Source organism: Gekko japonicus, unplaced genomic scaffold (genome assembly GCF_001447785.1).
Source record: "Gekko japonicus isolate JY-2015 unplaced genomic scaffold, Gekko_japonicus_V1.1 scaffold971, whole genome shotgun sequence".
Taxonomy (NCBI): domain Eukaryota; kingdom Metazoa; phylum Chordata; class Lepidosauria; order Squamata; family Gekkonidae; genus Gekko; species Gekko japonicus.
The window spans coordinates 587,972-601,809 of NW_015173151.1; the positions used below are offsets into that span (position 1 = coordinate 587,972).

General features: G+C 47.2%; 1 protein-coding gene across 1 annotated transcript in view; it reads right to left on the reverse strand.

Annotated features, from left to right (window-relative positions):
• Positions 1-13,838, reverse strand: part of LOC107119787 (deleted in malignant brain tumors 1 protein-like) — a 42,139-nt gene that overhangs the window by 11,528 nt on the left and 16,773 nt on the right. The window contains exons 8-12 of the mRNA XM_015422379.1: positions 13,010-13,324; positions 7,845-8,150; positions 6,102-6,110; positions 5,470-5,799; positions 4,236-4,556 (exon numbers count right to left, since the gene is read on the reverse strand). Of these exons, the coding sequence (XP_015277865.1) occupies positions 4,236-4,556; positions 5,470-5,799; positions 6,102-6,110; positions 7,845-8,150; positions 13,010-13,324 (1,281 nt within the window). The remainder of the gene's footprint in view (positions 1-4,235; positions 4,557-5,469; positions 5,800-6,101; positions 6,111-7,844; positions 8,151-13,009; positions 13,325-13,838) is intronic.

The following is a 13,838-nucleotide window of genomic DNA, read 5'->3' on the forward strand; positions in this document are numbered from 1 at the left end:
AGGCCAATTTCATAGTCTCTTGTTCAAAATTCAAACAGTGGTTCAGAATGAGGCCTGGAAATAAAATGGAAAGTTTTTGTTCCTGGGAAATCAAGGTTGAACTGCTTGTGGCTCAGAGGGAGAAATAAGGGGTATGGGAAGTATTCAGAAGTTGTTGGGTGCTTCATCTATTCTAGTAGTTTCAAGGATGCCAAAGTGGGCCTACACTTTCCATCTTGTTAATGCAAAGATTTGTGATGCTTGCTTAATTGGATATGATACAGCTGCAGTAGATTTGTTATCTCCCCCTATATCTAAGCAGAGCAAAATTAACTCTCTCTTTTTTGTGCCTGTTAACCCTTTGGGTGCTGATGACCCCCTGTTGGATGGCTCTTCCAATTTTGTTTTTAATCACTCCGTTATTGCCCCTCCTGATAAGCCTCCAGCTACTGGTCACATAGACTCTTGCAGGAATTCTGATCATCTAGACAAACCTGAAGTAGAGCAGGCCAAAAAGGTGGCAGAGATTGTCCTCATGTTCTCTAGAACAATGGAGTATTTTTTTGAAAATCTGAAGTTAGTGCTGTCAAAATTAGTCTTATTTCAACTTTCAAGGCATTGAGCTCTGTTTTAAATTCTTTTTCTCAGAATCTGTCTGACCCCAATATTAGAAGAAGAAGAAGAAGATGAAGAAGAGGAGGAGGAGATTGGATTTATACCCTGCCCTTCACTATCCAAAGGAGCCTCATTAAACATATTAAGGTCTCCCAAGGGATGTCTAAAAATTGCTCTAACCTAGGGGGGAGCTCCCAACAGCTTATTCACCAGCCCCATCAAGTCTGTTTATGTATTTACTCATTCTTTGGGTCTGCTACTTTGTGGTACTCTAAAACTAGAGCAGGGAAGTACCTGAGGTCATTGCTGGGACATAAGTTTAAAATATCTGACTTAAAAGAATTAGGACCTCTTTACAGTACTTCTGACCAAGTAGGTTTTTTGCTGACCTTTGAACATTCAGTTTTCACCTTTCAGATTTTTCAGAGAAAGAGGTTTTTAAATTCTAAAGGTATTCACCCAGTGTGAGTCTTCAACAATACCTCGTGTACCCCCCTCTGTGCCCAAAGAGTTTCTAGGGTTGACAGTCCAGTTCTGTCTTCCAAGAATTCCAATGGAAAGTTAGACAAGGTACCTGTTAATGATCAGCTGGGAAGATTGCCCAGCCATTCTTTCACAGACCCAATCAGGGACTCCTATATCTTTCCATTCTGTTGAGGAAGACCTAATTCATTCTTTTAAAGCCCTCCCTGATTCCAAGCAACTGGCTATCACCAACAGACTGGCACAATTAAGGACAACACTTTTGAAGCTGAGGGCCAAGGAAACTTCTTTTCCTTCTATCTCTCCGCCTCTAGCAATTCCAACAGATGCTAAGCCTGGCCAGGTCCTCTTTGACTGCCAATCTTCACAAAAACATGTAAAAGAATAAAAAAATGCAACACTATTTGCAAGGGAAGAGCCTGGTTCCCACACTATAGTAGCTACTCGGTACCCTCCAAAATTCTTAAGCCCTCTGACGTGCAGCCCTTTAATCGATATTTAGAGGATCATGAGTATGGCCCACCTGACCCAATGGAGTGTTCAGTCCAAAACTCTTCTAAATTTCCCACTATAGTTCTCAATAATGGATATGCTTTTTAGATACCAACAAGATCTTGCATGCAGATTGACAGTTTTTTAAAAAACCTTTATGGTAACCATAGAGTTTTCCCCGAATGCCAGAGTGTCACTGTGTGACGGCCCCAGTATGGTGACATCATTGCGTTGGCAGCATCCCCATGGGATGCTGCTGTTCAGGGATGGGGCTTCCAGCAGTGGATTGGGGCCTCTGAAATCAGGGGATCCCCTGGCCCCACCGGGGGGGGGGAATGGAACCCTATTTTTTAAGAGACTAGGCCAATTTCATAGTCTCTTGTTCAAAATTCAAACAGTGGTTCAGAATGAGGCCTGGAAATAAAATGGAAAGTTTTTGTTCCTGGGAAATCAAGGTTGAACTGCTTGTGGCTCAGAGGGAGAAATAAGGGGTATGGGAAGTATTCAGAAGTTGTTGGGTGCTTCATCTATTCTAGTAGTTTCAAGGATGCCAAAGTGGGCCTACACTTTCCATCTTGTTCATGCAAAGATTTGTGATGCTTGCTTAATTGGATATGATACAGCTGCAGAGTGCCAGAGACTAGTGGCCAGTCCTACCTGATTGGATGAATCATCTGGTCAGCAGCACCAGTGGTCAGTTAGGTTATATCCTTGGGCCTACATTTGATTGGGTAGCAAAAATTAGACCAGCGCAGTTCAAGAGGCATAAAGGAAAGATCCTTTATTCTAGTTTTGCCTTTTGGGTCAACACAAGCAGCTTTGGGATGCTTTTGATTCTGGGTAGACCAGCATGGCTGGGCCCATTTGATTTAGACTGTGGAATTATCTTGGACTCAGTCGTGTCAAGGTAACATCTAGATTGGAACCAGTGCTCATAAAAATGCTTCCTTTGGTTATCTAGCTTTCTTATTTTAATCCTCACTGTTTACTGACCTTTCATGGAATATCCCTGCACAATCCTTTAATAAATAACTTTATTTTATGGTTTTCTTGAATTTGTGAGGCCTAGGGCTGCCAAGTCCCCCCGGGGGGCGGATTTCCCCCCGCTTTGGAGGCCCGATTTCCGCCGCCGCGGAATTGGGCCCCGGGGGAAACCCCACCCGGCGTGCACGTTGCCCGGAGGTGACATGATGACGCCGGGCACACTGGGGGCGGGGCCACAGCCATCTGAGGAGAAAACTCTATGTTTTCCCCTCAAATGGCTGTGCCCCCGCCCCCAGCATGCCCGGCGTCATCACGTCACATCTGGGTGACGTGCATGCGGTGTGCGCAGAAGACACCATCCGGAAGCCCCCCGCCGCAGACGAAAAAAGATTTGGCAACCCTAGGGAGGCTTCAAACTGAATCCAGTACTTTGGCCTACATTAGCTAAAGCTGCCAAAGTAACATGCTTTGAAACTCCTTCTTGAAAGGCACAACCTCAAAAGGTTGACTATTGTAGTCTTGGGAGGGCTGGAGGCTTTTTCCCCTTGGTCTCTATCTGGTGGGGTAGCAAAATGGCTGGTGGGGGTGATACCCTGGAGTGCGTGGACCCACACTTCAGCCTTTTTTGTTCTGTCTTGCCTGCCTGCCCAAAGCGGGAATTCGGCTTTTGGCCGTAAGGCCTGATTGCTCCTTTTTGATGCTCCTGCTCAGTGTCATATGTTGAGCTGACAAAGAAAATTAAGAACTATTTTTATTTTTTATTTTAATGCCTATATTGTCTTTATTTCCTCCCTTTTATGCCTAGGCTCATGACCTGGATGAATAGTTTATGGAAATCAGAAATTTCTCAGTCACAGCTCCTGGAATATAAGGGCTATCGCACAATTAACAAGCTGTCAAAATGCCTATGTGGGCCTCATTCATATAAGATATTACAGAGCTGAGGCCCAGAGTCTGGATATGCAGTTGGCCCATTTATCTCTGCAGCTGGGTCAGCTGCAAAGCCCATCACTGCAACTTGATCTAGGGTTCCTTCCTTCCTACATTGCTTGGTTGCCCTGAGTTTTGGCATGGCACCTCGTGTGGACCCCTAGCTGGCCCAGATTCCATGTGTTCATATATTTTTTTAAGTAAGACTCTAGGCTCTGAGGAGCCGGACACAGGAAACAATCTGCGAAGGCAATGTTCTGTCAATTTTAAAACGAGAAACAAGCCTACCTCCACCTTCCATTGTTCTAGCCAATGGTGGAAGTCACAGATGCAAATGACGTGCTTGCTATAGGTTTTCTTGACAAGCTCTGCAGCTGTCTTGGAGGAAAGCATGAGCAAATCCTGGCATGATCAAATGGTCAGACAATGCAGTAATCATCATTTGATATGCACAGTTAGGAAACAATAGGCATGATGCGCAAATTACACAGTCTGGCGAGCCTTGTGAGTCGACATGTCTGGCCATCAGCGTAATCAGTCAGGTTGTAAACTGGAGACTCTGCTAGTCACTTTAAGGACTTTGGGATTAAGAGGGCTACTTTGAAGACATGTGTGGGAAGGAGTAAGTGTCTTGGACTTCCTACTCTCTTATGCCTTCATCACATCCCCAAAAGACTGTTTCTGTGTCCTGGCCCCCTCCCTTGGTACATTATACCTTAGCCCCATTTTGCAACAATGCCATTGCCGTTGCCCATTACCTGAACAAACAACTGCTGCATCTTGTCCGTGATGACAGTTATTGTTCCCCTGCGTATTTGCACCGCATTCTGAGATAGCATCTTCTGTGCCTCTGCAGTTTATGTCATCCATCCAGATGGAACCTGATCCTTGTCCAAAATGAGCCCCACTTAGGGCGGCTTTGGCCTTTCCACATCCCAGCTGCCTACACACAACTTCGGCATCATTTATGTCCCAGGTACGGTCACAGATGGTTCCCCACTGATCGCTGTGGGCTGGACGAATCTCAACTCTCCCACTGCAGCGGTTTGAGCCATTGACCAGTCTGAGATCATCTGTGAATAAAGCAGTAAAAGGATTACTCTCATGGAGAACAGATCGCTTTCAACATTTTAGGGATCTGATGTTTCACTAGCTAAAGGCAGAGCAATTCATCCCAACCTGGTCTTCCATTGACCCTCACGGCTGGAAGAGACCAATAGGGACTGAGTGGTTAGACAGGTGGTTCTCCATGATGAACACGTGGTTTGCATCAGATTACTGGAGGCACATACAACAGACTGCCAGCAGGCCCATTTCTTTTTGGCCATCAGTATAAAGGGAAGGCAGACTGCACAGCTTTGCTACATGAACCTGGACCCACCAGAGCTGCTGAAAATGCTTCCAATTTTACAGACACCTGCCAGTCTCCCTACTATGAGCTGAGTGGGGGGTCTGCTCTTGATTGACGTCAGATTGCCTCCTTTAATTGAACCACCACTGTCAGGAGAAGACTTTACAGGGACAATGTAGGACAGAGGTAGGCTTGCCAAGTCCCCCCAGGGGGCGGGGAAACCCCTGCCCCAGAGGCCAGTTCCCTGCCGCCGGCGGATCAGGCCCTGGGGGGAACCCCACCCCGACATGCACGTCACCCGGAAGTGACGTGACGACACCAGGCACGCTGCGGGCGGGGCCACGGTCATCCAAGGGAAAACTCTATGTTTTCCCTCCAATGGTCGTGGCCCCGCCCCCAGCGTGCCCGGCGTCGTCACGTCCCTTCCGGGTGATGTGCGTACTGCACGCACGTGCACCGGGAGTGAGATGGGACTCCCCCGCTGCAGCAGCAAATACGACTTGGCAACCCTAGACAGAGGGCAGTTTTGGAAAAAAAATCGTTCAGATGCCAAAGATTAGGAATACATGAGGGGAATGTTGGCAAATAATGACCCGCTTGCCCTTTTACTATCTTTCCCTGCTATAGAACATCACATCGAAATCGATTACCTGAACACACGACACCAGCATCTTCTCCATGGTTGCAGTTATTGGTTCCGAAAGGCTTAGCTTTGCAGTCAGAGAGGGAAGATTCTGTTCCTGTACATTCCACGTCATCCAGCCAGATGGGATCCATTCCTCGCCCAAACCGGGCTCCATGTGGGGCAGATATGGGCGTTCCACAGTCAAGGTTCTTACATACCACTGTGGCATCATTCAGGTCCCAGCCATCATCACACACAGTTCCATATTGGTGCATATGAAACACTTCCACCCTTCCAGAGCACCGACTTGAGCCATTGACCAGCCTAATCTCTTCTGGGTCTGAAATGATAAAAGAGATACTGTAAAAAAAATCACAAGGCAACAGTCATTGAAATAAGAGTTTCAAGGAATAGTATAGCACTTATTGCATTTGTGCTAATATAAGCTGTTTTCCCAGTGCCTTTGCAAAACTGGGCTCTCCAGACTGAGGGGCAGAGGTCACTGCAGTATATCTGCATGGCTAATGATGGGAAACTCTATGCGCTAACTGTGAAGAGATCCAGTTTGGTGTAGTGGTTAAGGGCGGTGGACGGTAATCTGGGGAACCAGGTTTGATTCCCCACTCCTTCACATGAAGCTACTGGGTGACCCTGGGTCAGTCAAAATTCTCTGAGAGCTGTTCTCTCAAGAGTAGTTGTCTCAGAGCTCTCTCAGCCTCACCTACCTCATAGGGTGTCTGTTGTGGGGAGAGGAAGGGAAGGTGGTTGTGAGCCACTCTGAGACTCCGAGTGAAGGGCGAGGTATAAATCCAACTCTTCTTCTTCTTCACTAATGACTCAGACCACGAGTAAGTTGCCCATTTGAAATGGTTTCAGGTTTGGAGGGGGACTGGGCAGATAGTGCCCAGAGCCTCTGTGTGTCTACTACCATATCCCTCTCGCCCACCTTCCTATGTGTCCCCACTTGCTTGGACAACATCCTCCTGCCCACTCGAAAGCTCTCCCATCACCTGCAGTAACAGATGCCCAGAGCACCTGCAAGCCCTTTCCCTGATGGAGCTGGCTGGTGGGTTCAGCAAGAAGTGCCATACCCCCCTCCACCAGGAATGCTGGTGCTTTGTGCAGCACCCACCACATGCCCTTCTCCAACAGTGTTAGGTAGTACATGCAACTGGAAGCACAAGTGATAATGCACCCACAGGCAGGAAGTGGAAGGCTGTGAGTGCAAGCATGAGAGGAGAGCAGGGAATCAGCGGCAGTGGGCCCTATAAAGTACTGGGTTCACCGCATGGAGGACTCGGACTATGACACGCGTTCAGACGTGTTTATTGTACTTCACAACAAGATTAGAAAATGGCCCTGCAAGGGCCAACTATATACACCCCACCCGGCACACCCACAGTCCCACTGGAGGGTTTGAATTTCCCACCAGAGGTCCTATTGGTGGACACTAGGTGGTCTAGGATCCTAGATCCCTTTTGTGTCCAGGGACCAAGCTCCTTACTTTTAGCCGCGGACCCCTGGTGGCAGTCCCCGTACATAACAGGCCCTACCAGAAGCCATGGGCCCTGATAGTTCCTCCTGGTCAGGGTGTGCTAAGTTCTGGAGAAGTTCTGGTTTTGATCCAGCCTTCATAATGAGATGCACCTTCACCCAAAAGACACCGTGGTTACCAAAGCACTGGTTCATATAATAGGATCTCGTATAGCAAGAAGATATAAAACTGTCCTATATCAAGTCAGATGATTGTCAGCAGAATTGTCTGCACAGACTGGCAGTAACTCTCCAGTAGGTTTGCCAGGTCCCTGAGACCAGCAGGGGATGTGAGGGACCAGTAGAAAGAAGAAGGTCTAAGCCACGTTGCTGGCATTGCACAAGAAGTGGCATCACCATGCCAGCGACTTCTGGGTGATGCTCTGGGATCTAAGCAAAAACTGTGTGGTAAAACCAGCTTCTTCCATAGAACTTTTGCCGAAATACCAGAATGTCACCTGGAAGTCGCTGGCATGATGATGTCACTTCCTGTGAGATGCTGGCAGCATGGCCTACGCCTTCTTTTTACTGGTAAGTCCCCCCACTGGCCAGCTGTTGGGCAGCTGGGGGCAGAGCCTGGGACTCCCACCTCCACCAGGGGGTCTGGCAACCCTACTGTCCAGGTTCCCAGATAATGACCTTTTTCTGGCTCTGCCACTTAACTTATTAACTTTTGGGATTCCTAAGGCAACTATATGACTAAAGGATAGACAAAAATCTTCTGAGACAGGTTGTGAATGCAGATTTTCATCCCAAATATACAAGAAAAGAAATTAAGTGAACGGTTTTCTGATCAGAGGGTATTGTTTCTAAAAGTATATTTTCGGAAATAAAACTTAAAATATGTGTTACCTGCACACTCAATACCAGCATCTTCTCCGTGGTTACAGTTATTAAGGCCCCAAGCACTGGATGTGCATTCACTGAGGAAAGTTTCTGTTCCAACACAGTTGACATCATCTTTCCAGATGGGCCCTGATCCCCGTCCAAAAAAGGCATTTGTAGGGGCTTTTAAAGCAACACCACAGCCCATCTCCCTGCATACAACTTCAGCCTGTTTCATGCCCCAGCGGTCATCGCATATGGTCCCCCATTGCTGGTTATGGAATATCTCAACTCTTCCAGAGCAGCGATTTGTGCCATTTACCAGTCTGAGTTCTAGAAACAAGCAAAATGTTGAAGAATAGACCACATAAAGGAGGGGGGGGGAATCATGTTTTCAGCCTCTCACTTCTTCTAAGGAAGCTGGACCATTTCACTCCATGGGCAAATGTATATCAGGTGATTCTTTTTCATAAGGAGAGGTAAGTATCTTTCCCTCTTTAATACACATGCTTCCACAACCTCCTGCTGCTATTTGTGGGTAAACAGTTTGCAGAGCTGTTTGATCTATCTGAGAATAATGACTCCAATACAAAAGCTGGACTCCTTATTCCTAGATCACTTGGCTGGGAAAACAAACAAACAATTAAGCCAACCACAATAAGCCTGATCATTCCTCAGCAAGCAGACCTGCTGTGAAATTTCATTGTTTATGAAAGTGCTCTTGTTCAGGAAAGCAGAACACATATGAAATTGTAGTTGAGTTCAGACTGGCAGTTTGGCCCGATATAGGCATGTTTCACAAACGGATTAAAGGGGTCGGTTCACACAGCCACAGCTGCCAGGCATTCCCCAGCCATACTCAACCCGTTCTGTGACGATTCCCTTCTGAGTTTAAAAAAAGTACCACGTGAAAGCAGTAGCAGACCCTCGGAGAGCGCATTGATCCCCTTCCTAGAAGTGTGTACGCTAAAAGCTGGGAACAAGCTGCATTGCTGCGCCTATGCGCATAGGCACCTCTCGAGGGAGTGAAAAAAGGCTGCTTACAGCTGCACCTCCACCAGGGGCAGGCCAAAAGTGTGAAAGCTCCCTCGCACCTCCTCCCTGGTATGCTTCCGCCTCCCGCCTCCCTCGCGCTTTATACTGCCAGTCTGTCCTCAGTCTGTCTTTCGCTGAATCGGATCATTGGTTCATCAAGTCATTGGTTCATCTACTCAGACATCACCTACATCACCTGGTCCTTTAAACTGGAGATGTGGGAGACCTTCTGCATGCAAAGCAGAGGCTCTTCCACTGAGCCATAGCACCTCCTTTGCGGTTGATGGAACCTTCCCAGTGAGGAGCTCCAGTGTGTGGTCCAGACATTGAATGCAAATAGCATTGTGAGGGAGGTGAGGTGCTTTTGAAACAGGAAGCCGCTTTCCTGTAATTGAGGATTTGGTTTATCACCAAGTTTCCCCAAGATATATACTGAGAAATGAGCTTTTGTGATAATTTCCCAAGAAGGTGTTTCTCTCGTGCATATACCATTAGCTGAAAGTTACAAAAGGAAGCAGAAATTATTAAAACAGAAGAATCCTTGGACTCATGTGATTGGGGCAAATATCTTACCATACCAGAGCAAAAGAATTCACAGATCCTCCACCTATGTACATATATATTACTTTCCAGATTTCTAGCACATACCACGTGCATGGCTCTGGGGCTGGAAATTTTAGACAGCCTTTTATTAAAGTAAAATTTTAGAATACACTGCCCACGAAATAAGAAAATGAAACTGAATTTATCTCATATGATTTTGATCACGGGGTAGCCCAACCAAAATGTCATTACCAGTGTTTAGACATAGACTCCTTTTCTCATCACACACTCATCCATAAGCATGGAATGTGACTCTCTGGACTACCTTATCTACAGAAGAAGACTCAGAAGATTCTTAATTCAAAATGGTATGCTGGTATTATGCACCAGTTGTACCTTGCCCGGTTCACTAAGCCATCAGGCTGAATTGCTACAGGTAGTTTTGTCCCTCTAATATTCCCATCTCAATAGCCTTGTGGTGATGTACCTCTAGTCACTGCAAATGAATATTCCAATCATATTTAACCATATGATTTGGTGAAGCGACAGGACAGCATTCATAAATACCACCACACCAAGAAGCTTCTTGTGCATTGATGGCTTCCAGGACTGTGAAACTACATAGCGCAGATAGTGGACTACATTTACCATTGTATTTCTAAAGGTTTCCTTGCTCGACCATCTTTCTAGCTGTGCCTATTTCCAAATGAGGAAGAGAATCTTGATCAGTGCCCTTTTAATGATGGTGGGAAGCATTAATCTACAGTGTGCCTTTTTTTTTTTAAGGCTAGGCTACTGGAAGCCTTGGGCCACACCTCTACTAGTTCCCATCCGGCCTCTGACCCAATCCACTGCAGAAGAAATGAGGAAGGTGTCTAAACCTCTTCGTACACAGGTACAATTTTGTCGATTCCTCTCTCCCCCAAATAGAAGAAAACAATGAATTAGTGGTATGCCATGGGCTGGAACTGATTCAGCCTCTTTAATAAGGTCACAATTTGTGCAGTAAATGGGGAAATAGGAGTGCAAGAAAGTGTGTGAGAGAAACACTGCTCAGTTTTGAATCTCTCATTTTTGGGTAAGGTGATTGAGACAGCAGTGGCAGAGCAGCTCTAGAATTTCCTGGAGGACACATCAGCACTGGACCCAGTCCAGTCCAGCTTCCACCCCGGCCATGGGATGGAGACAGCAGTGGTCACTCTCACAGACAATCTTCAAAGACAGTTGGACTGAGGTGGGTTGGCGCCGCTGTTATTGCTTGATCTTACAGCATGGCAGCATTCAACATGGTCGATCATGATCTTCTGACCCACTGCCTCACTGACATAGGAGTTCATGAGGTAGTCTTGAAGTGGCTTACCTCATTTCTCCAAAGCTGGGGACAGAGGGTAGCGCTAGCAGAGAGGACGTCAACGAGATACCCCTTAGTCTGAGGGGTCCCTTGGGGTAATCCTCTCTTTAACGTCATTTAACATCTATATGTGCCCTCTTACCCAACTAGTGAAGAGTTTCAGGCTGAGATGAAGGGCTATTTTTGGGCAGGAACGCACAGGAACGGAGTTCCGGATGGCTTCCAAGTTGGCCACGCCCAGCAGGAACTCATTAGCATAATAGGCCACACCCAGCAGCAGAAACTCATTAGGGTTGGCTACGGTAGGGGTGTGTGGCCTAACATGCAAAGGAGTTCCTGCTACAAAACAGCCCTGGGTTTTGACAACAAACAAGGTAAACAGAATAAGAAGCAAAAGGTGGGTGTGGCTGTGTGAGCACACTTCTGGTAACATGGGGGTGTGGCCTAATATGCCAATGAGCTGTGCTGTCAGGGGTGTGGCCTAATAGGCAAATGAGTTTCTGCTGTTGGGTGTGGCCTATTATGCTAATGAGTTCCTGCTGGGCTTTTTCTACAAAAAAAGCTCTGCTGAGATGTCACCAATATGCTAATGAGACCCAGCTTTATCTGTTGATGGGTGGCCAGCCGGGCACCACCCCAGTAAACATGGCTGAGGAGTTGGAGGTCTTGGTGAGATGGCTGAAACAGAGCCAGCTGAGACTGAATGCTGCTAACATGGAGGTTCTGGGGCTGGCTGGCTGGCTGGCTGGGGAATCAGGATTGGGTTACCAACTCCCTACTCTTGTCGGTGTGCCCCTAACACCGACAACTACTGTTAAGAACCTGGGTGTGGTTCTGGATGCCTCCTTATTGATGGAGGCCCAGTGTTACCATGTGTGCTTGTATTTGCATTTTGTCTGTAGTGTGCTTATGAAGTATTGATCAAATGTCTATGTATCTGTGCCTTTGGGAACTCAGGGTTCACTGCTATGTGTGTTTGCTGATATGTGCCTGAATGGCTGGCCTTTCACCTCATGCTGCCCACGGATGGGCATTGCTGAGATGCCTGCCCCAGAGCACATGCGTCCCTGGAATTTCTCGGGGGGCCTATAGTGGACCTATAGCCATAGAATAGAGGACGGACCCCAGGGTTTATGGCAGGTAAGGCCATGCCCAGAACAGAGCTGTTAAAAAGAGAAACGCGGCTTTGTTTCGCTCTCTCTCTCTCTCAAGCCTCTGCTTCTTCCCCTTAGCGCGCACTAAGGTGCTTCAGGTGACTCTCTAAGTTCCCCGGAGTCGCGACCAGGGAACGCGCACGTGGCTTGGCTGGACCAGCCTTTGTGTGTTCAGAGTTCATCACAAATGTTGCCAGACTGGCATTTTCCCAGGTATGCCAGGTCAGGCAACTGGTCCCCTTCTTGTCTCACCCTGACCTAGCCACAGTAATCCATGCAACAGTCACCTTCAGATTGGACTACTGTAACTCACTGTATGGAGGGCTACCCTTGAGATTGACCCAGAAACTGCAGCTGGCCCAGAATGTGGTGGCACGGGTCCTTACTGGAACACCATGGACAGCAAGTATTCAACCAGTGCCGCACCAGCTACGCTGGCTCCAGGCGGAGTACCAGATCAGACTCAAGGTTTTGGTATTAACCTCTAAAACCCCAAATGGTCTGGGATCCACGTATCTTTGGGACCGCCTCTTCTGGTATACCCCTGAAGAGCACTACACTCTGCAGAGAATAACTTACTGGTGATCCCCAGCCTGAGAGATGTCTGGCTGTCCTCGACCAGAGCCAGGGTCTCTTTGGCCCTGGCTTTGACCTGGTGGAGCTCTCTGCTGAATGACATCCATGCCCTGCAGGACCTAATGCCGTTCTGCAGGGCCCGTAAGGCAGAGATGTCCCGCCAGGTTTTTGGCTGAGGTCAGTGACGGGTTCCGTCTTGTCTGGCTCTCCCTTTCCCCATTTCCCTGCCTCCCCCCACAATGCAAGGGCACAATCAGACATTTTAGTGCCATCTGGAAGTTATTAATTGTCTCTTATATCATTGTTGTAAGTTGTTTTATCAACTTATGAATGTGCTTGATTGTTGTTCACTGCCCTGAGCCTTGTGTGTACAGGAGAGGGCAGCTTAAAAGTCTAATTTACACATAAACAAATAAATAAATAAATAAATGTTTTCAGTAGCAGATCTCACGTGAAAGTTGCTGTTGTCAAATAGCTGGGGCCATTCACACTGTTTACCATATTGCATTATCTAGTTTCCATTTGTCCATTACCTGAGCACACCACACCAGCATCTTCTCCATGGTTGCAGTTGTGTTCTCCCCAAGGCTTTAGGCGGCAGTCCCTGAGGGCAGCTTCTGTCCCTTTGCATTTGACATCGTCCAGCCAGATAGGATTAATTCCCCTTCCAAAATGAGCTCCTCGTGGGGCTGCTACTGCTTTCCCACAGCCAAGTTCTCTGCACACGGTTTGGGCACTGTTCATATCCCAGCCATCATCACACACGGTCCCCCACTGCTGGTTGTGGAGTATCTCAACTCTCCCAGCACAGCGGCCTGTACCATTGACCAGTCTGATTTCATTTGGGTCTGAAATGATTAAAGGAACTGTTAGTTTACCAGTCCTTACAACTCATCATCTCTTGTTTTCATTCCCAGTTGGGGGGGAGGGGATACATTCCACTGAGTCTGCTCAAAAGGGCCTCTGGTAGTAGAAGCAACATAGAGATAAAGCATGCACCTGGCCTAATCCCAGATTAGGTTCATTACCTGAAAGTCTTGGGGGAAGAAAAGATTGTTTTCTATTCCACAGGCCCTGATCCAAAGTGAGTTAGACTGTGTAAAGGCCAAGAAGTGGTATTTCTCATCCTCATACTGACACCTCTTTAATCATATATACCAAGTGCTTTGAAATGATAGATATAACTAAATACGTACATATGCACATAGCTGAAGATGTCCTTTCAGTGGCAGTGGATGGTTGGAAGATGTGTGATTAAATGACCACTGGTGGCTTTTAATTGCTGGTAGCCACTAACTGTATGTCATAATCTTTCTTCACCATCGCGATCTGAAGGAACTAGTTTTTTGTCATCTCACTGTA